General features: G+C 37.8%; 1 protein-coding gene, 1 non-coding gene and 1 pseudogene across 7 annotated transcripts; all 3 read left to right on the plus strand.

The window, feature by feature from the left end:
* Positions 1-6,343: 6,343 nt before the first annotated feature.
* LOC130410675 (nuclear factor 7, brain-like) lies at positions 6,344-7,010 on the plus strand (annotated as a pseudogene).
* A 2,026-nt stretch (positions 7,011-9,036) lies between these two features.
* On the plus strand, positions 9,037-9,109 carry trnat-ugu (transfer RNA threonine (anticodon UGU)). The gene has a single exon. It is a non-coding gene; the product is annotated as a tRNA-Thr (tRNA).
* Positions 9,110-11,866: 2,757 nt separating this feature from the next.
* tdrd3 (tudor domain containing 3) lies at positions 11,867-24,909 on the plus strand. Of its 6 annotated transcripts, none has more exons than XM_056735013.1 (14): positions 11,867-12,043; positions 12,709-12,799; positions 13,277-13,342; positions 13,983-14,143; positions 16,816-16,957; positions 18,663-18,734; positions 18,916-19,065; positions 19,521-19,670; positions 20,196-20,367; positions 20,849-20,971; positions 22,163-23,031; positions 23,199-23,324; positions 23,767-23,803; positions 24,023-24,909. In XM_056735013.1, the coding sequence occupies exons 1-13, from the start codon at positions 12,006-12,008 to the stop codon at positions 23,794-23,796; spliced, it is 2,190 nt and encodes a 729-aa protein (XP_056590991.1). In that variant the 5' UTR covers positions 11,867-12,005; the 3' UTR covers positions 23,797-23,803; positions 24,023-24,909. The 6 variants fall into 6 exon arrangements, with proteins under 6 accessions (XP_056590991.1, XP_056590990.1, XP_056590992.1 ...); XM_056735012.1 differs by having other exon boundaries at positions 24,048-24,183; XM_056735014.1 differs by lacking the exon at positions 23,767-23,803.
* Positions 24,910-26,038: the final 1,129 nt, after the last annotated feature.

Consider the following 26,038-nt stretch of genomic DNA (forward strand, 5'->3'; position numbering starts at 1 on the left):
TGCGGGATAACTGGCTAGACGTGGAGGAGCATGGGAAATGTAGTCCGGGTGAGAAACAGATTGGACCGTGATACCTGGAAAGTTTAGAATGCAAACTTGATCTTGTATAAAATATAAATGAATCAGTATTAAATTTAAAATGAATTTAAAATGGTAGAGAATTAGTTACAATTATTAGAAAATTGTATATAGTAAATAAATGTAAAATTCAATTTAAATTATAGAAAATTTGATACAATATAAAACAACATGATGAACACTTTAGAAGACACTGTGGCCTGGCAATAAAATGAAAGAGGCCTTTGGGTTGCCATAGCCCCAGGGCCCAATGTGTTCTTAATCCGACCCTGCGTCATGCAGTGCGTGCCGTAATTCCCACTGGGGACAAGAGGACAAGTGTCCCCCCCACTTTCAAATATGTTTGTTATGATTTTTAACCACACGCTGTCAATGCCACTGAGAAGTAGGACCGAGCAGTCCAGCTGTGTCGATGCGGGCGTCACGTGCACACTCTAAAAACAACCTTTCTGTGGAATTTACTGCAACAAACTCAAAGTACTTAAGTTTAACGACCTGAACAACGACCAGGCGAGCCTAAATTTCTGCCAGACCTCACTTGTAGTAAACACTAGGGTCTGTTAAAAGAAGGAGCCCTTATTAAACAGATAAAGCCAAAAATCTCACGCTAAGTGTTTATTTCCCAAAATTCATTATAAGGAAACAGCTTAACTTACCAACACAACAACCACAGACCAAATGAAATACATTTTGTTTATCACTGATAACAAAGATAAACATGATAACAGAAAGTTTTGTTATCGAAGTATCGCTGCCTTCAGCCACGTTATGTGGTTTCTTTAAAATAAACAAGCTGAATGTGAGACTATTGTTATATCGTTGAATAAGTGCTTGTTCTTTTGACAGTAGCTATTGTTTATTACAATTAAGGTTGAATAGAAATTTGGTTTTGCGCAGTTGTTGTTTCAGTAGAATATGTTAAGCTGTATTCTTATAATGGACGATCAGACTCGTTTATGACAAGGCTTGACAGAGGTCATTGTTTAGATACGTTAAACCTTGTAGAGTGTTGAAGAAAAAATCTGTCTCGTCTCCTCATGACCACTGATTCATGTTTACAAGGCATATTTCCCTTAGTTTCTCACCCAATACTCGTTTTTCCTCCTTAATAAACATCAATCTTTGCTACACAATATAAACACTTTGTGGTTTCATGGTTTAATCCATTTAAACTATCATAAACAATGCAAAACATGTTTTTTTGAGTTAGTGATTCCCTATGAGGTAAATCACTTGATCACATATAGTTTTATAAAATTTTAACAGCACACGTTAATAAAATAATGACAAAAATGTCATGTTGCACTTTGAGACAACAAACTCTTCTGTTTTGATCATGCACCTTAAACTAGATGAGATCTCATAAACATCTCACTTATTAAAGAAAAACAAATTAAAATTTTCCTCCAGTCTCATCTGCATCTCAGTTTCGTATCTTCTGGCTTCAATTCAGAAGGTTTGGAACGCGAGTTGTTTTGTAATAAACTGTTCTTGATCAATATTTCTTTGTTCCTTAAAAAATACTTTTATTTGGTTTTGTGAAAACTGACTTAGCATTCTATCAGCTTTATTTTGAACAGTTGCTGATATTAATGGAGATTATTTTCATTGTAGATACTGCCACAGTTATATAATTGAAATACATTTATATTATTTAAAAAACAATTGTTTAACACTTCAATACACACTAACCATGTTTATTTGCATTAGAGGATGAAGGACTGTTGTGACAGAGCTAGAGAATATATGTCTTAAAAAAGTTCTAAATGGTTCTGAGAGAAAGAACCAATGAAAAGAGCCTCTGCAAATGACCTCAGACTGTGTGTCCATACAGAACTCTCTGATATATCAAGATCTCTGATAGTTATAGCGTCACAATCCACTGGCACAACACATCAGAACTCATCTGATAGCAGACAGTCATTCATTCATTCATTCATTCATTCAAATGAGACATTCAATGACATCAACACATTTTTAACAGAAACACAAAGCTTTTAAACTCCCAACACCGACAAAGTCCTGGAGCTCCTGACAGTGTCACAACAAAACAGACACTATGTGAATGAAGAGTATTGTGTTTTATTGTACATGTGTATAGATGACAGACAGTCATATGGAAATACTTCTGTGTCTCTGTGTTAAATCCCAGCGGATTGCAAATATTCAGTAACAAATTTCTAATACAATGTAATGTAAGTCTGCTAAATGCATACATGTGAATATAAACTATGTGTTCATTCTAGACTCCTAAAATCAGTTTCTTTTTCTTTTCTACAGTTCAACCTATCAAACTACTATTCTGATGTTGTGTTGTTATAGAGTTGTTTAATACAGTATTTTAATCATGCATCTACAACTCTTACTACTACAGATAAATACACAAAAGTCAGTCAAATATACATGAAGATACACAGACACGTGGGAATCACATGAAAACACTTGACACAGCTGTGAGTCTACTGTACATTATGATGATGGTTGTGTTGTTCTGGTTGTGTATCGTACAGAAATCTGATGTGTGTCTGATCTACGACAGCAGTGAAGAGACGACAATAAATCAGCAGCATCAGTCCTCATGAACAAATACAACAAACAGTCAGCGAGAGGATTCAGATACAGCAGACAGCGAACAAATCCTAAGACTTTTTGAAATGACAAAGTCCACCAAAACTTATCAACAGTGATATAATTAAACAAACACACAATTGAGAACGGGAGGATGATAAACGTGTAACTCAGCAGCACGAGGAACAAAGTGCCCAAAATCATTCTGCGTTTCTGAGACGTCAGTGATATTGAGTGAGAAAGACCCCTCCATGTACCAACAAAACACACAATGATCACTGGATAGGGGATCAACAACGCTACAGACTTCTGGAGATTCTCAAAATACAGATCATCTGGTTCTATTGATGCAAAGATCAGAGGCACAAACCAGATGATGAGAGAAATCAAACAGGAGGATTTCAGTGTCTGGTGAGTTTTGTGCCAGATAGGATGAGACACCAAAAGATATCTTTCAAACGCCACACATGCCATAAAATACACACCTACAATCACAGAATATTCATGTGCACCCCACAATCTCCCTTTCTCTTTCCATGTCCTTAATATGAGACAAATCAACTGTATGAGATCTGAAAGAATCAAATGAATCACAAAAACTGAAGCAGTTCGATGAGACTTGAGGAGACAACACAACGCATACAGAGTTAAGAGCATGATCGGAATCTCAACAAATGAAAGCGTCCATTTGAACACTGAACGAGCAAATGACTGTTTGACCCGAAAACTCTTATATAATTCCCACTCTTTAGGTATCTCATAGCCAAATGAATCAGCTTCCACATTTGAACCATAGGACCGATCTGACTGCTTCTTGGTGATGTTGTGTTCGGTCATGATGTAATCTGATTGGTTGTTGGTGATGTTGTGTTCTGTCATGATGTGAAACTGTTGAGAGTCGACACTGAAATAATAACAAACCTTTCGTAAGTTTGACTCTGTAAAGAAACATGTTAACAAACACAAATACACATTCATGTGTGACTGATGATGTGACACAATATCATGTAGTTGATTACAAATATGGGATCAGGATCAACAAACAACAAGACAACAATTTAATATAATATACAAAAACTGTACAAATCCAAACTTTAAGATTGTTCATAAAAATCTGTGTAAGATAGTAACTGCAGTTTGAATAAAAGTCTTTTTCTATCTGGTGTTTTTCATCAAAGCTTCTTTCTTTGCTTAAACATCAAAACTCCTCAATTTCAGCAACGAAACGAAAGCGTTGATGAGTCCCGTCTGAATATTTATCAAAGATGAATTGAGAATGAAGGTCTAAGTCAAAGTATTGAGAAGATCTCACCTGCTCAAGCTCTTGTTTCAGGTTTTCAGGGAGCTATCCTTTCACCAAACTACACAAAAAGAGAAAATTAAAATGAACATTCTGTGCATATCTGCACATTTCATCAGATTAATAATATCACCAGTCATCTCATTTATAAACACTTTCATTCAGTAAAAACAACATTTAATCAAATATTTCACACACATTTCATTGACAAACTATCAGAGACACACTAGAGATTAAAACACAGACAGACAGATGTGAAGATGATGATGATGAGACCTGATAGATGTGAAGATGATGATGATGAGACCTGATAGATGTGAAGATGATGATGATGTTACCTGATAGATGTGATGAAGATGATGATGAGACCTGATAGATGTAATGAAGATGATGATGATGAGACCTGAGAGATGTGATGAAGCTGATGATGATGAGAACTGATAGATGTGATGATTATGATGATGAGACCTGATATATGTGATGATGAAGAAGATGATGATGAGTCCTGATAGATGTGATGATGAAGATGATGATGTTACCTGATATATGTGATGAAGATGATGATGAGACCTGATAGATGTGATGAAGATGATGATGAGTCCTGATAGATGTGATGATGAAGATGTTACCTGATAGATGATGATGATGAGTCCTGATAGATGTGATGATGAAGATGTTACCTGATAGATGTGATGAAGATGATGATGAGACCTGATAGATGTGATGAAGATGATGATGAGACCTGATAGATGTGATGAAGATGATGATGAGACCTGATAGATGTGATGAAGATGATGATGAGACCTGATAGATGTGATGAAGATGATGATGAGACCTGATAGATGTGATGAAGATGTTGATGAGACCTGATAGATGTGATGAAGATGATGATGAGACCTTAAAGATGAGATGATGATGATGTTACCTGGAGTCAGATTGTTGCTCAGATGTTGTTCAGATGATGATGATGTTTATAAATGAATGAAGACTTCAGATGAAGAGTCGTTCTGTCAGATGAGGAGCTGAAATAAAACACACAATAAACAATTACATTTGACTTTATTTCATATATGATCTTATCAACACAATAGAAATAGAGATGAATGAATATCCAATCTACAAATCAGTAGACAGATGTGATGATGATACCTGGAGTCAGATTGTGAAGCAGATGTTGTTTATGGGCTGTTGGTGCGTCTTTTATAGTCTGAAGAAACTCAAACGTCATATCAGATGGAGAGCGATTGAGTCTCCTAATGACAGGAAACCTCAAAACTGCATTAAACATCATCATCTCTGTGTAGTGCAGATGAAACCGCACGTGTAACACAGCAATTATCAAACAAAACACATCAAGACATCAACAACAGATTTCAGAAAGATGTTTGATGAATGTGAGATGCAGTTCATCTCTAGACGTTTATTTCTGTTTGGTTGATCTTAAAGAATGATGTTGAATCATATACTGTATAATATCATATACTGATACTGTCGGCTCATCTCAAAAATACACCATGAAGTGTGAAATAGAATGAAAAGAATTTGACGTATTTTATGATGAACACATGAGCACTTTGATAAAGACTGAGACACTTTTACATGTCACAGACATTCTACAGAAATACAGTTTCAATACGATTATCAAATGTCATTTTAACAAACGTAACACTGATAAATGAGTAATTACTGTCTAAACTCACAGAACTTTCAAGTGTCTGACCTAAAAACATATGAAATGTTTGAAAAACATAACAATGAAGTGAACGTGAAGAACCATAAAGCAGATACTGGAACTATAAACATCTCCTCTGTTAGTATTGTGAAAACTATGGTTTGTGTTTTTTGTGTTGCTTCATTTTACACATCATCTTGTTATTAGTTTCATCCATTAGGGTTTAACCTCAGGATCTGAGGCTCATCTCTGTCTACAGAGCTTTCAGAGTGACACTCCGTGATGAAAAACACCATATGCTGGTTTGGTGTGCTGTGATGCTGGTTTGTGCTGGTCTTAACATGACCAGATTATAGTTTTAAAGCTTGACATGAAAGTATATTAACATTTTTTGTTGGTGCCTCTGGACCAGGAACTAGTAGCCTATAAATGTATGACCTTCCATTCAGGTTTAACAACCGGATAAGAAATCATTATATTAAGATATTGTTCTTAAGAGATTTTCTCTATAATTATCTATACTTACAGTAATAGCATGACGATATTATTAAAACATTTGATAAAATATGGCAGAATCCTAGCTTCCCTAGAAACCTAACAGGAAGGGACCCATGAAGAACCCTGTCAAGATTTCATGATTCAGATAATATGATTCTCTAAATCTCTAAAAAGTCAGAAGGTCTCACTTGTCACACACAATTTCTTTTTATCTCAACTTTTTCGTCATGTTTAGTCATAATTTGTGTAAAGGATGTCTTCAACAATTCTGGAGAGGGATGAATACTCAAGATTGTCCAGTCTGCAGGAGAAAGTCCTAAAGAGATATCCCTCCTTGTAATCCTGCATTAATAAAACTTGTGTGAGGCATTTTTACAGAGAATTCAAATGACCTCTGTGTCTGAGGAGTCCTGCAGTTTACACGATGAGAAACTGCCTGGAAGATAAAGAGCATGTTTGTTTAGTTTGTAGAGATTCACTGAAACATGTCAATCACACATTTCACCCCATGAAAGAAATTGTTTCATCATACAAGGTAAGACAAGTTACTCTCAAACATCAATGTTTTATTTATATGAATATCCAAACTGCTTTTTATTTTTTTTCATTTTAATACTGTCATTCAGTTATTAAACTAAACTACATCTGGTTTTTCATCAGAAACAGTATCAAAGAACCGAGAAACATTAAGGAGAGTTTACAAAGCTTCACCAGTTTCTCGGAGATGAGGGAGAAGCTGCACTTTCCAAACTGAGGCAAGAGGAAGATAAGAAGAGTCAGATGATGATAGAAACGCTTGAGAAGACAAACGGAGAGATCTCAGCTCTATCAGACACAATAAAATACACAGAGGAAAAGAGGAAAGCCAACAATATATATCGCTTCTACAAGTGAGAACTGAATGTTAATTTGTGCATACCCAGCCAAACCTTCATCGTTTAAGAAGTGTTTTTATTAACGGCTGTTTTCTGATTTATATTTTTTCCAGAATTGAAAGGCCGTAATGGAAAGGTAAATTGTCTCTCACCTCTCAATCCCAATGACACATTGATTGTGAAATCATTTCAGACCCCTGAAATAAATTTACATCTTTGTGCATTTGGCACTCTTTTATCCAAAGGTTTGTGTTTTTATGCTTCTATCACAACAACCAACTGATGGAGAGGAACACTGTCATTATATACAGCAGAAATAAATGTGGGGCATGGTTTTATTTTGACCTTTCTATTGTGATTGGTTTGTTGTAAGTTGGGTCTGGAAGGGAGGGCTAAAAATGACTGGCCATTAGACAGTCAGTTGACAGTAGTCCTCTTTTTTGTTGCTGACGTCATGTGGTGAAGAGTTCTTGTTGAGGGGGCGAGAGGAGCTTCATGTTTTGAATAAAGAATACAAGTGCAAATTAATTTTGAAAAAATAATTGTGTGCACGGATAGTTATTTATAATTAATGTTTCAACACTGCGTAAAACACTTCGAATTATCCTGTTTGATTTCACGGTGCCTTTAAAACATCACTTCCCGAACACCCCAGTCTGTAATTCGTAGGCTACATTATTGATTTCAACAATATCGTGTCTAGTATCTGTATTGGTATAGATGTGAACCGCTATTCTCCTTAATTTAGAAGTTACAACTTAGTTATCGTTAATCGTTACAGTGTGAATGTCCATTAAAGCTGGGTATACAGTATATTTCTCTGTTTAATATCACAATCAATAATAATCTATTTTTTTATATTAATCAGTACTACGCCGGCTGGTTTGTTTGTCGGAAAATTGGCGCCTAGTCACGGGGGCACACATGTTAAATCGGCATTATGATTGGTCAGATCGCCTGTCAATCAAATTGTTTGCAAAGGGTCAATAAGATGTATGGCAGCATCCCATTATAGCCGCCGATTAGTACGACTTCCATGAACATACTTTGACGTTGCATGATATGAAGATATGTATTTACTTATTTTTATATACATGTTTATGATTACTGATATTTTTTTATTGCTAATAGAATTATACAAATAATTCTAGTGAATTGAACTGGTTATTGTTGCTAAAATCAAGCTCATTTGGTACCTCATTTGTTTCATGTTTTAAGATTTTTTTTAAATGCTCACAACAATGAATATACCTGTTTTAAAATCCTTTACAAATTTGTCATATCACTGAAAACTAGACTCTCAGCTTTAATGTATATATATATATATATATATATATATAAGTGTGACATAAAGACAGAAAAAGTATGGTTCAAGTGTATTTCAGCTTTAAACATAAGCTTGTAATTTCACATTGAAATTTCTCAAAAACATGATTTTTCGAAACCAACATTTAACAAATCTTTTACATGGCTATACTCAGTCAATATTAAAGATATCAAAATGTTATTTTCACAAAACATTCTTTACTCTGTTTAGGATGATTTAACGTAGAAAACAGCAAATCTTTAGCTGGCCCTTCACGGTAGGGTCACATATAAGTTATGTAGGTTTGATAGTTAAATTACGTAAATTAAACTTGCTGTTATTCTTGATCAGCCCCCGTGATTCTGAACCCCAACACTGCAAGGGGCTGAATTGCATACAGGTAATAAAAAGTGTGTTGAATGGAAATTAAAGGAATAGTTCATCCAAATATTACAATTATGTCATCATATAAACTCAACCTCAAGTTTTTCGAAAGCTACACATTTTGCGTAAAGTATTCCTATAATTATTATTATTAAAGCTCATAATGAAGCAACTTTCTCATTAGGTTGCTTAAATATGAATGTAAAGCTTTGTAGTTTGTAAAGCCGGGACATTTTTCCTCAATGTGTCACACCCCTGAACCAGCTATGACACCATCTGTCAATCATGTAGGTGTGACTTTTTGTTGTGCTCATAATCCTTTATGTATCTTACATTTCATATGTTTGACATGTCAGGCTCCATAGCTCAGTGGTTAGAGCACTGGTCTTGTAAACCAGGGGTCGCGAGTTCAATTCTCGCTGGGGCCTATAAGACAATTAAGTCTTCTTTTAGAAAGCATAATACATTTTGTCCAAAGAATTCTATTTAGTCACTTATGTTACATGAGTTGCAATAGAATTGGGTCAGATCAAGAAAACAGCCAGTTTTTATAAGTAAAAAACAATTAAGATTGTTAACAACAAAAAAGCTGTCAATGTAGACATATGGGTTATCTGAGTTTTGCTTAAGGTAATAATTATAAAGTCATTTAGACACTTTAAAATGAGGTAACATATGAAGTTTCTGCCAATCTCATGTTAATCTTGAGTACCTTTACAGTAGTATAGCAAACGTCGTGAGACACTACACGTCAGAACACATACAAATATTTATGGGTGGTTTATCAGATAAATAGGAGGTAACTAAAGACAATAATTTTACAGTCTGGTAAATTAGGTTCACATAATTTATTTAGTTTTTACCTTTTTTTTCTGTTAAAATTTTTCTGTGTTCTGTGTTTTTCATTCATTAATCATACAATAAGTATTTACCCAGATACTGTAGTATACTATTTACTAAGGTAAACTGCTGTACAATTCCTCCTTTTGCAGATACAATAGTTTTTTTTAACTTTACTACAGTAAATACTTGTTAGGTAAATATGAGTATACCTTGGTGTTTATATAGTTGATTATTTTACTACTAGAATACAATTTACAGTGTTTTAAAGTTAACCAGACTTTTATTTGGACGGGTCATCGCAAAGAGTGTGTGGTTGACGACAGCTTTTCTTTAACAGTGCTTGAAATAAACTCTCAGAGCTCTTGTGATGGAGTTCATGGTTCATGTCCTCATACAGTGATTCTGGACCCCAACACTCAAATTCATACTGATGATCTGACAAGTCTGAGAAGCACTCAGACGTCGCAACTACTTCCCAGAAATCCTGAGAGATTGAAGCATTCCTGTGTCTTTGGAGGGTTTTAACTCTGAGCACACTGCTGGGATGTGGAGACTGGAGACAATTTACATTCACATTTAGGCATTTGGCAGACGCTTTTATCCAAAGCAACTTACATTGCTTTATCCTATACATTTTACATAGGTATTTGCAATCCCCTGGGATCGAACCCACAACCTTGCATTGTTAACTCAATGCTCTTACCACTGGATTTAAAGCTGGATTCAAACAATTCAAACTTGATTATTGGATTAACCACAGCGTCAAACCCAAGGACAGGAGATTTTCTTGAACACAATGTCTGGTGTTTGTGCCACAGGGATAATTCATATTTCGCAAAATCTCCAGAGAATCACAACACTCCCTTTAAAGCTGAGAAGAAGCTGGACTATGACGATAGAAGAGTGTTGTGCTGTGATCATCTACATTTAAGCATTTGGCAGACACTTTCATCCAAAGCAACTTACATTGTTTATCTTATACATTTTACAAAGGTATTTGCAATTCCCTGGGATCGAACCCACAACCTTACGTTGTTAGCACAATGCTCTTACCACTGAGCTACTGGAAAGCTATGATCCTGTGACATCAAACGTCTAAAACAACCCTCCATACAGAGAGAGTGTTTCCATTCTTTTATAATTCTGTGTATCATATTATAACACTGATCTCATGCTCTGGAGATATAAGCGGTTAAGGTGTTCATTACAGTGGAAATAGCATGATGGCATTAAACTGATCTCTGTATTTTCACACATCAAACTGGACTGTGCTGCTGGTTGACAGAAATTGGCTGTAGTTGGTACCATGATGTGTGTTTGTGTAAAAATGATATGTGTATTTGTATGGAAACTGATTAAAAGAAGCAAAAACAACAAAGACGTCATTATTTAAGTCCTCAAAACCAAGTGTTCTCTTACAACTCTTGCTCCTCATCCTTCTGTCTTCCTTCATATACTAGATCTGTTGCAGAACAAAGAATTTTATACAGCTTGGGAAATAACTCAGAGATCATTTTTTTATTTTGAAATGTAATATTCATATGTAAGTGTTAAGGTAAAAGGGTCATTTTGATTCACTCTTTGAACTACTAACAAGATGTTTTTAACCGAAATTCAATTCTATTTGCAGAGAACGAAAACTGGAATATGAAACAGGTCAAAATAGAAGAATAGATGCTCTATATTTGTTGGAAATTTTAGTGTTTGCTTGTTTATTGTTTAGTGCTCTCTGAGCAGCGTTGAGCTTTTTCTCGCCTTGTTGCTCCTTGCAAGAATAAACTTTTTGAACATTACCCTGAATCTCTTCAAGTGATTTTTCGAACAATAATATGAATAAGTTCATTTTTCACTTTTAAGCAATACAGCAGTAATATTTGTACATGTATTAAGGAACAGTTCAAAATATTTTTTATGTGATAACCTTGAGTTATATTACGGTTTTCATGTATTATGCTGTCAGTCTTTCACGCTGATGAATTACTAGTCACTCCTTAGCTTTGATTTTGTTGAAATTCAACAAAAAACAGGCAAAAATACACTTCAATTGACAATTTGGAATTCACTCTTATTTTTTTTACTCTTAAGTGATAAGCTTTGTAAAAAGACAATATTAAGTAACTTCTAAGACTAGTCTTATGTATTATTTACAACTCTAGTTTTCATATCTTCATGTCCGTTAATACTACTTGTATGTGTATGATATTCGAATTTACATATACGACTCATAATTTACATATTATATTATTTAGAAAAATGAAAATGGCAAAAACTCCTTACTAAAAAAAGGGATTGTGATTTTCGAGTTCTACGTCAGCTAGTTTCGACCTGTGACGTGTCAGAAGTTTGCGCGTCACGTCATCGGTCTTTATGTCAGCAGTAGCGGTACAGTATCGGCTAACCGTGCGGAATAAAAACGTGAACGATACACGATGCGATATCTGACACGGTGATTTATATGATCCTCCATCAGTACACGTGAAGATGTGTGACCTGCGCTCAGCGCTCGTTCATGAGGGCTGGTGAGTCATTCACGCGCACTGACGGCACACTGTCTGCTGTTAGCATGCTAGTCATGCTAGCTAATGTTTACATCAGTTTACTTCATCACATAATAAAAGATATCGTTTTTAAGAAGTATTTCCCCCCAGTTTACGCATGAACGCACATTTTGTGTCATTTTCAAAGTGTGTGCTTGTTGTGGATTTAAACGTGTTTGTTGCTGTTAGCGGCTAAATGAATAGCACACCATTATTAAATCTAAAGTTATTGAAATATTTCATTGTCATATTGTTGTTTGTGTTATAGTTCATTTTTTCCTACATCAGCTGTTAAGTTTCTGACAGTTTAGAGGGAATCTGTCAAGACTGCCCCATGTTTATATAAACCACATGCTGAATTCCTGCTTAAATATTTACAGCACTGGCTCAGATATACACTTCTCCATAAACCTTAAACCCAAATAATTAATGCTAATAATAAGTCTGCTTTAAATATCCATGTACAATGGTATGTTTATGGTATGTTGAAAATGCCATGTGGACAAACCCTGGTATTGCTGTGGCACATGACTCAGAAATAATGGGATTAAATATGACCACTCTCTTATCACCTGATTTTTTGTAGGTCACTTTGGATTAAAGCGCCGGTCGAAATGCCTAAACGTAAAATGTCAATGTATTCTCAGGTACCTGACAGATGAAGGAATCGAGGAGTGTAAAGGTCCCACAGACACTGAGAAAGCATCACCTGCTCATATCATCCAAGTAGCACTAAATGTAAGTTTGTCTTTGGGGCGGTTTGGAATGTTCAGGGGTCTGTCGTACGACATTTGCAGACATTCTGCAGACTTCAAAAGCAGAAATGTAAAAACACAGGACATTATTTTGTAGAAACCTTGTGTTATGTACCTTTCATGTTCAAGTTCATCCTTTATCAGTGGGATTGATGTTTAAGGTAGATGAATTTATAGTCTATTTTCTTAGACACGCCCTATAAAAAATAAATCATTTTGTCACACTGGTCTCACGTTAACATGATACTCGTGTGAATATTTTAGTTTTTTTGTGTACTTGAATGTTTACTCTGGTATTGTGCCTTGCCCCATGTTTGTATAATAGAACCCAGAACATTCCAAGTTTCATGTTGAACTTTCTTTGGCCTTTCTGTCTCGTGTCATGGGTGTTGGCTCTACACAGAAGCTGGTTCACCTTGATGAACACGGTGTTCATAATAACGCTTTATATAATTCACAGAGTGATCTGAGACCCATAGGAAAGAGTTTCCTGCCTGCGGACATCAACAGCGGCCGGGTAGAGAAGGTAAGCCGTTCATGTGGACACTGCAAATCCATCACCACATAGATTCAAACTGCAAGTTATTAATACACCCAGTGTATGCACTTGCGGTTGACGGCCACAAGATGACGCTAGTGTTAAATAAATTCTAATACGACTCCAATGGAAGGACATCATAGTTCATGTTGCGAATGAACCAGTAATATGTGTTATTTACCAAACCTTGCCTAATGTTCTTTACTGGAAGCTACAATAGCATGACCACGCCCCCTCTATTGAGCAGGTTTGGCTATTTCAGTCAGAACTAATTAGAAACGCCCAACAGTGATGTTTAAGAGCACCGTGTACTTGCTATTTAACGGTTTGGGGAGGAACTCATGTCTGTTCTACCATGAGAATGCCCATGTGCACACAATGAAGTATGCTGTGGGACAACCTGACTGTCCTGCACAAAGCCCACAACAAATGTGAGATAAGAATAGCCAAACCGCTCATAAGAAGGGTCTGTCCACATTCTTCTGCTCATGCTGTGCATATCTGCCGAGAAACAGGTGCAGATTCAGCTTTTTTATTTGTCCGTAAAGGAAAATCCTTGTAGAACCAGAAAGAAATATTGCTCCTTGGAGTCAAGACGGTCTGGTAACTGTCTCTCTCTCTGTCCCAGCTGGAGGGTCCCTGTGTTCTTCAGGTGCAGAAGATTCGTAATGTTTCAGCTCCTAAAGATCACGAGGAGTCTCAGGCGGCACCCAGATTGCTTCGTGTGCAGATGACGGATGGCCACGTGACCTGCGCCGGCCTTGAGTTTAAACAGCTGTCCAAAATCAGGTGTGTGACCCGTCGTTGCAGAGCATGACCTTCAAACATTGAACTAAACGAACACAGTTGTATTTGTTTATGTATTTGTTTAAACAATCGGCTGGACGGTTTTGTTATTGTAATGTCTTGGCCCGTCTGACACAGTTAAGTGGTCCAGATTGTTTGGGTTTGATTCATCATAACACTGGGTTCACACCAAACGCGAATTAAGCGTTTAGCATGAGTAAACTACATACAAAGTCAATGCACAGATGCGTATAGATGGGAACTCGTAGTAGGCAGTGCGAATGATGCAAATCGGGTGGCGCGATTGCAGCGTCTTCCGCGAAGGTTGAAAATATCTGTTAGATCGCGTCACTCACTTGAAAATAGTTTTCCGGCGAGTAATAAAAAGTGAACTCATACTTAGAATTCATACTTGTATTAAATGTGTCTCATGTACAGCTGCTTTGTAACAATGAAAATTGTAAAAAGCGCTATATAAATAAAGTTGAGTTGAGTTGAGTTGAGTTGAACCCAGCATAAGTCTTAGTGTAATTAGAGCTCCTGTATTTGTCTTGAGACAAACTAAAGGACGTTGTGATGTAGCGGAGAGGCACATGAAAGGGTTTTACTGTGGCATTGGCTCTGAAATGCTGTAGAAGTGCTTCAGGGTCGAGGAGTTACGTGTCTGATTCCAGGCTCATGTTTCTTCTTTTCATTTACTCTTTCACTCATCAATGTCACAATGAAATGCGGAAAGTAGTGTTTTATTGCACAAAATAAGTGAAGATTTCATTGCCACCAAGAATGCGACGGCCTTGATTTATGCTTTGCTACAGTGTTTTTATTTTAAATGGGCATTTCGAGCCGCTTGTTAGATGGTTTAGAATTTATTTTAAAGGCCCAGTGAAATAAAAAATTACATTGCCTATTTTTTTCATGAAATATTGCAGCGTTCATTGTAAATAAGTTATCAATGTGCGTCATTCCTTTCACTAAAATCGTGTGTCCTCATAATCCTTCAATTCAAATCTGAAAATGCATTTCCACGCCTCTAAACATGAATACATTACACTGTGTCTACACCGGCCGCAACGCAACAAAATAAATAAAAAAATGTTTCCACCCCGGATTTGGCTCGGCACAACAAACCCATTAAGAACAAGCAGGTTGTCATGTCGCTTCGTGCCTGTCGCGTCCGGTGTAGACACAGTGTTAGTTAATCAATACTTGGAAAAAAATTCTCAAAAAATAGAAAGCAAAGTTTTTGTTAATTCAATAAATCAGAAAAGTGGTATAGAGTGAGCGTCATGTGAAAGTAATGTAATGATTGATGTTTTAGAGAGAGTAACGCAATAAGTGTTTGTGTGGTTGATGTTGTGCTCTCAGGTGGAAATCGGACACGCTGTGGTCTTGTAAAGCTTTTCTCTCAGCTCAAACCCAAGTGACCTGTTCTGCCCTCTTCTCTTACTCCCCTTCCTTTAACCCCAATCTGAGACCACCCGATTGGCTGAAACCCCACCAATCCCTCGTCTCCGTTACTGCTCTGGCGGGCTTCAGCCGTCGTCGTGGCGATCGGCCAGCGGCTACAGGTGGAGTTTGTGTTGTCGGGCTGCCGCGCTGTTTGAAGAACAGAGCCCCTTTTATTCCAGCGGTCTCTCTTTTCGTTCTCTCCATCCATCCCTGTCATTGATCTTACAGAATGAAACTGTCCACTGTTCATGTCAACTTCCTTCAGTCGCACAGAATCTGACGTTTCTAATGCTTTAAACACGTTTAATAATTATATTTACCAACATTTTTTCATGACTTTTAATTCAAATTTTATATTAAAGAGAAGATCAGGTCCAATATAAGAGGTAAAAAGCCAATATACAATTAAAACTTCTAACACCCTAGCAACTCCACAGAATCTGTATTGATGTTTGTTTCTTCAGACGATGTCAAATGAAATGATTCATATTGATATTTATTTATTTTTTGGTCGGTAAAGAAACCTTCAAATAAAAGCTGGATGTCAGAGCAGAAACCGTACGGATCAGTAACAGGAGCTTTTGGATTAGACGGTGTTTTTAACGGCATTAGTTTTGGTAACAGTGCCTTTATCCTTTTAAACTGTCGAATAAAAGCAAAGTTTTGCTGTGTTCACACAACGCAGTTGCGCCGTGTATCCAGTCAAAGTCCCAATACGTCTGTAATGAGAGGCTTGAGAAAGTGAGACTTGTGTGTGTTCTCAGCATTACATAAAGATCTGATCAGAGAGACCCGGCTGAGGAAATAAAATCACATTTTGGAAAATTCACTGTTCCGAGGCTCTCCTCAGGATATTAGAGCATTCGTGAGGGGAATAAGACTCTCTCTCTTTCTCTCTCTCGCTCGCTCGATCCATTCCTCTTTAATCTTTAATTAAAGTCATACAGGCAGTTCTTAATCCCAGTTTACAGCGAATGCCCTGCACGTTCTGAAGCTGGGAGCAGATTGACAGCCGGGAAATAGAGGCATCCGCAGCAGAGAAGCGCAATTATGAGAAAATGCTGAGTCTCTCGCCACTTTTGGGAAAGTCGTCACAGGCACCAAATGAGGACAAAATACTTCATTATGTGTGAATCGCTTGAAAACTGTCAAGCGACGCTTCGACTGGTCATTTGCCCCTTTCATTTTTTAATCGACATTGATCTGATTTCTGCTTCACTTTACAGTCTGAACACTCCGCCTGGAACCAAAGTGAAGCTTCTGGGAAACGTCCCGGTTAAGAACGGAATCCTGCTGTTGGACGATTCCAAGATTGCCGTTCTTGGAGGCGAGGTGGATCACATGATTGAGAAATGGGCGTTGCAGAGGGTGAGGTGCCTGGTTTCCTTTACGCTTCATTAGATGTGTAGAATATTATGTGTGCATATTTAAAAAACGAGGCGTATCATGAAAAACGTTTGATGCGCAGTGACATACTTTGATGTTCAAAACACCAAGCTCCCAGAACATTTACCGAAATCATACGTTTGACGGCACACATTTACACATCAAAGACTTTTAAGAGCCCAGTGTCATTGTTACTCCGTCCACACGCAAAGAGCTTAGCCAATCATCACAGATGTCATTTAGTGAAGTCTCAAAGAGACCGCAGCAAAGATACCGCCTGTTTAAGGTCAGCGAGAGGTTGAATGATGGTCATGAAAATTGGAATAAGACGATTTCACTCCTCAAATACTCTTGTAATGTAAAAGTGATAGAAAAGTGCAGAATCTGACTTTCTTATAGACGAACATTCAGTGAAGTCACTGACCCCGTGTCTATCTGTCATTCTTCATCTGTTTGAACAGTGATGGCAGATCTGCAACAGATGATCTGTGTTTAATAATATCAGAACACCAGATAACTCGAAGACAGTTTTATTTACAACTAATAAGCTCTCCTCACTAATCCTAAACATTTACTCAGTCAGTTTTAATCAAACTGACAGAGTGCAGCTGTAACGCGTCAGAGGAGAACTGGTCCTCCCGGCTGAGTCTTGTTTCTCCCGAGTTACTTTAGTTTTGGTTCCTCGACATTGGGCCGTGTTAGCTTTCTCACTGGGAGACTGCTCATGTTAGATTAGCTCAGAATTCTCTTAATTCTAGTAATGCACCGAAATGAGATGTGTGGGCCGAAATGGATACTGAATATTTAGGATACACCCGGCCGAAAAACAAACCCCAAAATGATTTATTTTTTATTTAATTGTGATAATTACTTAAACCACAAAAAAAGGAGAACATATTTTAAAACAACACAATCAAATATAAATTAATTTACCAATCATCTAAACATTGCAGTTTTAGAATTATTCTGGAATTATTGAATGCATGACAGTAGTCAAGTTATATATTTTGCTTGATCATTTTAAAGAAAAACAACAGGCAGAACACAGAGGAGCAGTGAGTCTGTTCATGTAAACAGGCTTTAAAGCTTCAGGTATATCAGCACCTGCCGGATGACGGTCCACGTGAGCTTCATCATGACTTACTGACAGATCGTTCCGCTGATCATTTACATTTGAAGAGTTTGTTGCGTTTAAAGTTCGGCTTCAAAACACGCACAAGTCAAAGCGCATCACACAGAGCTGGTGTGTCATTTTCTGTCCTCTGGTTTTGAGCTGTCCTTGTTATATTTAAGCTAAAAGTTTCAGTCTTTATGGCGTGCTTACATGATCGTCCTTTGACAACAGCTGGAGTGAGCACGAGCACTGACATGACAGGCGCCAGATATTTTGGCTATAATTTCGTCCTATTTTTTCGGCAGACGAAATTTCGGTGCATCACTAGTAAATTCCATAAATATTGCTTTATTATAATGGTCTTATTCTTTCTACACCATGTACTGTACTGTTTTCTATGCTTTTTCTTTTTGTTTTGTTATCTTCCTGTAAAGCTGCCATGAAACAATACAACATTGTAAAAAGCACTTTATAGATAAAATTGACTTTACTATTTTTATTCTGGTGTCAGTTGTTTGTAATGAAGAGCTAAAGCGAACATCTAACCTAATGAGATGTTCCTTATTTTAAAAGAGTCTCAACAAACACAACCGGAGGAACGTCAGCGCCGAGGGTGGACCACCTCCTTTTGTTCCGTTAGGACAGGTAAAGACATAACTCTGTGATATTTTTCTTAAAACAGGATTTGTGCACGTGCCTTAACATGTTAAATGTTTATGTGCGGGCGACCCGGGTTCATATATTTTATTAGACTCTTTGCTTTGTCACTTGAGCGTGCAACACCATGTCTCACTGGTATACGTGTTCTGATGTCATTTCCCATCAGAAGTGTGCTCAAAAAGAGCAGGTGGACACCAAAGCTCTAGACCAGCGGAAAACCCTTCAGACCACCAACGCCACCAAAACCACCGAAGACAACGATGAGTTTGCCAAACAGAGAACGGCAGCCATCGCGGAGGTGGCCAAGAGTAAAGAGGTTTGTCAACACGTGTCATTTCACTGTGAAAAACAAAGCAAATAAAGTGCAAAGATGATATGAAAGATTAGCCCACCCCCTAAGAATCTGATAAACATTTAAAGGAGGGGTTGTCTGCGAATTTTGCATTCATTTCATGTATGTCGTCTTTAAGTCTGTGAGATGGAACGAGAAGTAACTCACGCATACATACACAAGACTTACATTTTGGTTTCCCACGATACAAAAACATTTTTTTTTTGGAATGAATATGATTTTTTATCCCCTGTGATTAAAGTTCAATCTTTTAATAAATTCTATTGATTGAGAGAGTTGATTCTGGTAACCGTGTCCTCGGGTCATCTCTGAACTTAATGTTCCTCAATATTTAATGAAGTCTTTGATTTTCAGGCTGTTCTTGGAAGTTTTATTTATTTGTGGACTCTACTGACTCATCTTGTTTGGTATCTGGACAGGCTCGTACGTTTGGTGGCGGAGGGAACGCCGGTGGAAATCTTGTCAATCCAGGTTCCACCTATAAGAACCGAGATGTTTATCAGAGGAAGAGAGATGAGCAAGAGAAGCCGTGGACGGAGAACAGATCAGAAGGAGTTTACAGGGATTTGGTAGGAAGCGAAGATCACGACAAACACTGGTGTTTTGCAAAAGTCTTGACTGAATTTTTGGGTGAACTGTCCCTTTAATGGAGTAAAGAGCATCCAGAGGGAGTAAACACACACATTTGTACGTTTGCCAGAATCCAAATTACATTTTTGCTTCTTTATCAGTGTTTTGTTCCATTATCTCGTACATTAGCTGAACGCATTTAAGATGAATTGGAAAGTGGACTGTCAGTCAGACATCACCCAGCGTCTGATCTCACTGATGCTAGAAGTTTCTCTTTTGGTTCCTGATTTTATTAGTCCAAATTCTGCTTATTTTAGACCAGTAAACATCTCAGGTCTCTGAGAATTTCTTCTTACGGGAGATTATTTCTCTGTAATGCTTGTAGAAAAGCTTTCTGTGAATGAACGGTGGGCTGATGACTGACATTTACAATATTAATGTTATTGACTTCACTATTGCTCAGCACCAGAATTCTTGTGATGCACATGTGAAGTTCATCATCAAAGGTGTCTTGTTTTGTGAAGGTGGACGAGCGAGCTCTTAGAGACTTCATGGAAATGGGTTTTCATAGAGAAGAGGCCAGACAGGCCCTGCTGGACAATAATAATGATGTGGAGGTGGCGCTCAACTCTCTTCTCACCGGAACTAACCAGATCATGACGGCTGAGACCGAGCAGAGCCGTCCACCTGCTCGAGGTGAGTTTTTGAACCCCTTTATTTACGGTTTTCATATTCAACAGTTTTTTGTATGAAATTTGTCTGCCGATCATATTATTGTTTTAGTACGATCTGTGCCAGTGATGATTATGTTTAGGGGCGGAGCTTCATTATTCCTCTGTATCAATATATGATTCACTTTTGTACAAATTCATATGAATAAGCCACCTCATTAAATAGGTGCAAGTTTGTGCACCTTTGTGCAATTTTCCCGTATCTTTGAATCCATGTTAATGTTAGTTCATGTCAATACAGTCGTTCATGTTAATTCATGGTGCGTTTGATTTAAAAAATGTATAAGTAAATGTTGAAAATAACATGAGCTAACATTAATAAATGCTGCATTAGTATTGTTCATTGTTAATTCATTTTAACTAATACATTATGTAATTGTTAACAAATAGCACCTTATTTTAGAGTGTTTCCCATTTTTCAATCTGACATGAGTGATTTGTGCCAGGAAAAGGTCGAGGACGCGGACGCTCGAGACAGGGTGAGGATGAGGAGGCTGGAGGAAGACCATCAGCGCCCAGCACACTCTTCGACTTCCTCGAGTCAAAGATGGGAACATTTTCTATTGACGGTAAAATGAATGCACTTTTTATCTGCACTGTTTTACCAAACAAATATGATCCTGGACAACAAAACTTGGGTAATTTTTCATATTTAATATCATTGAATAATTAAGCTTTCTATGGATGTATGGGTTGTAAGGATAGGACAATATCTGGCGGAGATGCAACAGTTTAAAACTCTGGAATCTGAGGGAGCAAAAAACTAAATATGGAGTTGTTAATCAGAGGCACTGTAGCAGGCCATCCACTCACAAAAATAAAGTTTTGATATAGTTAACGTTGGAAATGTACACAATTTCTTTATGGAACATGATCTGTATATAATATTTGAATGATTTTTGGCATAAAATAAAAATCTATGAATTTGACCCCTGTAATGGATTTTTGTCTTTTACTAAAAATATTCCCGTGCTACTTAAGACTCGTTTTGATGTCCAGGGTCACAAATGACCGTTTGAGGTAATTTAATCATCATTCCATAGTGTATGCAGTCTCGCAAAAGCAATAAAGCTCTCTTTCTATTCCTGTTACAAAAGCATGAATCCAGGTATCAGTACATTTCTGTACGGGTGGTATATTTAATCTCATCTCATGTTGAATTGTTAGCGGGCTTCAGAACCGCAGTTACACAGATGGCGGGCCGAAATGAAGAGCGTTCTATTAGTCAGCTTTAGATAAATCTCTCGTAGGCCGCTAAGCTCTGTCTGACATATGGCTATAGGAGAAAACAGACAGCCGATATGTGTTTTCCAGCGCAGATCTTTTCATATTCAGTATTATACTCGTTTCTGTTGGAGTGTGCTATGACGTCTGTGAGTTTGGCTTTTCATGAGTTGTTTAGTCCTCCAGGAAGCTCAGCACACCCGTCATTTCAAGAAAAACATTTTAGGTTTTACCTTTTGATATTTCTCTTTTTATTCTCCTCCAGCGCTGCACGCCAGGATAAATCAGATTCAAGATATACTTTCTTTGCTTTAACTAGGACTTAGGAAAATACTCATGTTCACAATATATTTAGATTATATTGCTGAAGATGTAAAATGACAACATTATGAATATTGCAGTGGATTTATTGTGATTTTTATTCGAGTGGTCTGTCACCCATAAACATATCATTTTGACACCCAATGTTGTAAAAAAAAACTAGAATATTGATAATTGGCAATAATCCTAAGAGTTTTGTCTTTTTCTCTCTTTAGAGTCCAAGAACCAGCCATCACAACAAGACCATCAAGCCAAGATGAGCTTCACCTACACATCTGATCAGATGTTCAGAGACGCCCCTCATTCCAGACAACAACCACCACGGAATGAAGGACGCTCGCAGAGAAACGACAGACCTCCACGCTTCCAAAAAGATGGAGACTTTGCAAAACCCAGTTCGGCACCCTCTTCTGCCCTCTCTGGACCACAGAAAGAAAGAGATGGAGAGAGAACAGAAAGACGAGGGGCGGAACAATGGAGAAACGACAGTCGAGATCCTAAAGGTTCACATATAAACTCATCCACCCCCTCAGGACGGTGCCGGGAACAGCAGGGTCCCTCCGGAAGCGTCCATCAGGGCTCAAAGGGATTCCAGCAGGAATCTCGTAACGGTGCATGGAGAGATCAGGACGGCCCGGGAAGATCCGATGCTCCGTCGTTTAAAAAGAAGCAAACAAACGGACCCAAGTTCTCAAATTCTGCTGCGCCGGCCTCAGACCCCAGAGGTAGATATGAGCCCAACAACAGAAGGAAAGGCCGGCCCGGTTCGGGTTACTTCGATCGTAACCAAGATGCATCGGGCGGCACAGCTGTGAAAAAAGACTGCGCAGATGAAGGGGGATTGGGTCAGTTCAAAGGAGGCGGAGGTTCAAACGTCCACCTCGCCAACGGTGTTACGGAACATAAACGGAGCGGTCCAATCAAAACACAGTCCACAGGCCCAAGACAGAGCTACACGCATAACTCCGCCCCCAAAAAAAGATCCGGTCCGATCAAAGGTCCGAGAGATCCGGCGGACACGAACAGTCATGTGAACTGGAGAGCTGGTGACCAGTGCTTAGCGCTTTACTGGGAAGACAACAAGGTCAGTAAATAGCAGTCATTTCAGATTTCTTTTTTCAAGACACTATAAGACCTGGGGGTTTGATATATGACACGAAAAACATGAAAGATTCAAGAGTCAACTTGAATAGTCAGACTTTGACGTGCTCAACAGGTCAATAATTGATAGGAATTGTGTGTTTGCTGTAGTTTTATCGGGCGAGGATCGATGCGGTCCACCCCTCCGGCTCTACGGCTGTGGTTGTGTTCAGTGACTACGGCAACTGTGAGGAGGTTCTGCTTCACAACATCAAACCTCCAAATGAGGACGTATGGGTGAGTAACAAACACTACTTCACTTTCCTCCAGACTGTGAGAGAGTCTCCTCTAGTTTGAAACAGTATTATTATTATTATTCAATTTGTGATTGTGGAAGACAAATGTTTAACATGGTTTTGTTTAAAAGTAGCTTATTACTGGAAAAGATAAAAAGGAATGTGTTTATCAAGTAATGAACAACTGAGTAACGGGTCTCCCGACAGGTCACTTAGTGCTTATGTCGTGTACTTAAAGGGATAGTTCACCCTAAAATTCAGTCATCATTTATTCTCTCTCATCTGGTTGTAAATCTGAATGAGAGTCTTTCTTCTGTGGAACACAAAAGAAGATATTTTGAGAAATGTCTCCGTGGTTTTGTGTTCATACGTTGAAAGTCGGTGGGGTTCAGTGTTGTTTGGTTACCAACGTTCATTAAATAATCTTCCTTTGTGTTCTGCAGAAGAAAGAAAGTCAGACAGGTTTGGAATGACATAGAGGTGAGTAAACGATGAAAGTATTTTTATTTTTGGGTGAACTGTCCCTTTAAGGATTATATTATATTAGATACAGAATAATAACATAATTAATGGGGGCTTAAGTGTATTTGTACTGATCATTTTAAATTCATAACATTTGAAATGTTAAGAAATCATGTTTTGTGTGTGTGTGTGTGTGTGTTTTGTGTGTGTGATGTGAAACTGTATTTGCCGTATTAGTAACATCCTGCTAACTGATCTGCAGGAAGATGAAGATGTTTATTATGAGAATTCTCTAGAATTTAGACGAGGAGGAGACGGACATTCTCACCACCCTCGACCCACTCAACAGTACTACCAGCCGCCACGGGCGAGAGACTGACACACACACACACACACACAAACACACACACAGACAATGAATTTGATTTGTTAGGTACACCAATTAATTGTTTTTTTTTGTAAACTAAGACACTTAACATGTTAGTTGAACTGGATTCAGGGTTCAGGACTAGTTGAGATTACTACTGCAAATAAACTGCGCTATTATTCTATAGATTCTGTAGGAAACAATAGAAATCTAAAGTCACGGGTCCACAGGACAGCGACTCTAATGCATGTTTTCTACTCAAATTCTTATTACTCTAATGCACAAGAAAAAAAGTCAATCGATCATAAATCGTGTTTTTAAGTCATGTTACGGTCATGAAAACGAGAATAATAAACAAACATCTGTCTGCATTACAGCGATGAGAATTTGATCATAAAACAATTCAGAAATACAATTCAGCATCAGTAAATCTTAACGGTTGATGAACAGAAGGTTTATGTTCTTTATGCAAATCCTTGTTTGTTTGTTCACAGTAACGCGGGCGAAATGACGAGATGTTTGAGATCGTCACGTGAAAATGTGATGATTTCATGCCTTGTTTAATATTTTTGGCAGGTTTACTGGAAGCTTACGATGTTTTTCAATTCTAAGTATGATAATCTGATCTCTATATGAAGAGATGAAAGATCATATCTCAGAAGTGTAAGGGCTTGTGTTATGAATGACTGCTGTAAACAGTGAACATTTGTAAAGAACTTGATATGAATTATTAAACTGCTACGTTCTTTTCTTCAAACTGCAATGTGTCATTTGTTTTCGATCAATTCGACCAATTGGAAAAACGGCGACCAAGCGTATTTCTCCGGGGAAATCCCAAACATTTTACGATTGTGGCTGAATATCTATGTGCAGTTTAGAAGTAAATTGATCAAAAATGTGGAGAAAGTTTATATAAAATGTCTGATTCATGCGAATAAGTCTCGATTTAAAAAGGAAAACATTGCTGTGAGATTGTGTCGGCTTCTCAAACGCTCGCCTCGTCTTCCATTGGTTCAGCAAACAAATAGCTCCACCCAAACTCGCTGGATGGTTGAGGCAGACATTTGCATATTAAATAGATAAAACAAACAGATCGATGCTTTGAAACCGTGACTTCATGTAAATTATGTCAACTCTTTTAAACTAAGTTTACTCGGACAGAGAAAGACGGAAGTATTTCAACATCTGAAAGTTGACATTCTCGTGTGTAACTATTCTACGGTTTACACACAGGAAACTCAAACATGAAGTCCCACACGCTGTTGTTTGTGTACACGTTCAGACGCTGAGCACTATCAAGCGCTTATTCTTTAGTCAGGTTTAAATGTTCTCTGTGTGTCTGTCATCTGTTGAAGGTATTTGTTTTTTTTCGCTGATAGCAGTCAAGAGAACCCAAACACACGCTTGTGTGGTCTGAAGTTGATCATATTGATTTGTGAAGTCAGGTGCGTGTCTTTTTATCAGCAGCATCAGACCTCTGTGTATCTTCACTCCAGGATCATTTGTTGCGGTCGGTGAAGCGTACACACACAGAGCAAGATGATCGCATCTGTCTGAAACTGAGATCTTGTGGTGGGCTGATATCATTTCTCACTTTACAAAAGACATTATGGCCAACATTTCTGTCGTAGCCGACGACTTCACAGCAGTCAAAACATTAACTGTTGACAACATTAGTGAAAAGAAAACAGAACGGGTTTCTTCTTGTTTTTGGGGGTGAGTTAGTGTGTGTGTGCATGTTGAAGTTCTTGATTTGCATATATAAATAATTCATAGCGTGTGATATGGGTCCATCTCAAGGAGTCTCAGTCTGACAGAGCGCTTGTACTTTAATACTTTTACTGATTAGTCGAGACAAATTACATTACAAGCGTTGGGACAATGTG

The sequence above is a fragment of the Triplophysa dalaica genome, chromosome 21 (genome assembly GCF_015846415.1).
Source record: "Triplophysa dalaica isolate WHDGS20190420 chromosome 21, ASM1584641v1, whole genome shotgun sequence".
NCBI lineage: Eukaryota > Metazoa > Chordata > Actinopteri > Cypriniformes > Nemacheilidae > Triplophysa > Triplophysa dalaica.

Coding starts and splice junctions, on each gene's coding strand:
- tdrd3 (XM_056735009.1), top strand. CDS start 12,006: ATGTGTGACCTGCGCTCAGCGCTCGTTCATGAGGGCTG. Junction 20,368..20,848: donor GAGCCGTCCACCTGCTCGAG/GTGAGTTTTTGA, acceptor GATTTGTGCCAG/GAAAAGGTCGAGGACGCGGA. Junction 23,325..24,047: donor CTCCAAATGAGGACGTATGG/GTGAGTAACAAA, acceptor ACTGATCTGCAG/GAAGATGAAGATGTTTATTA.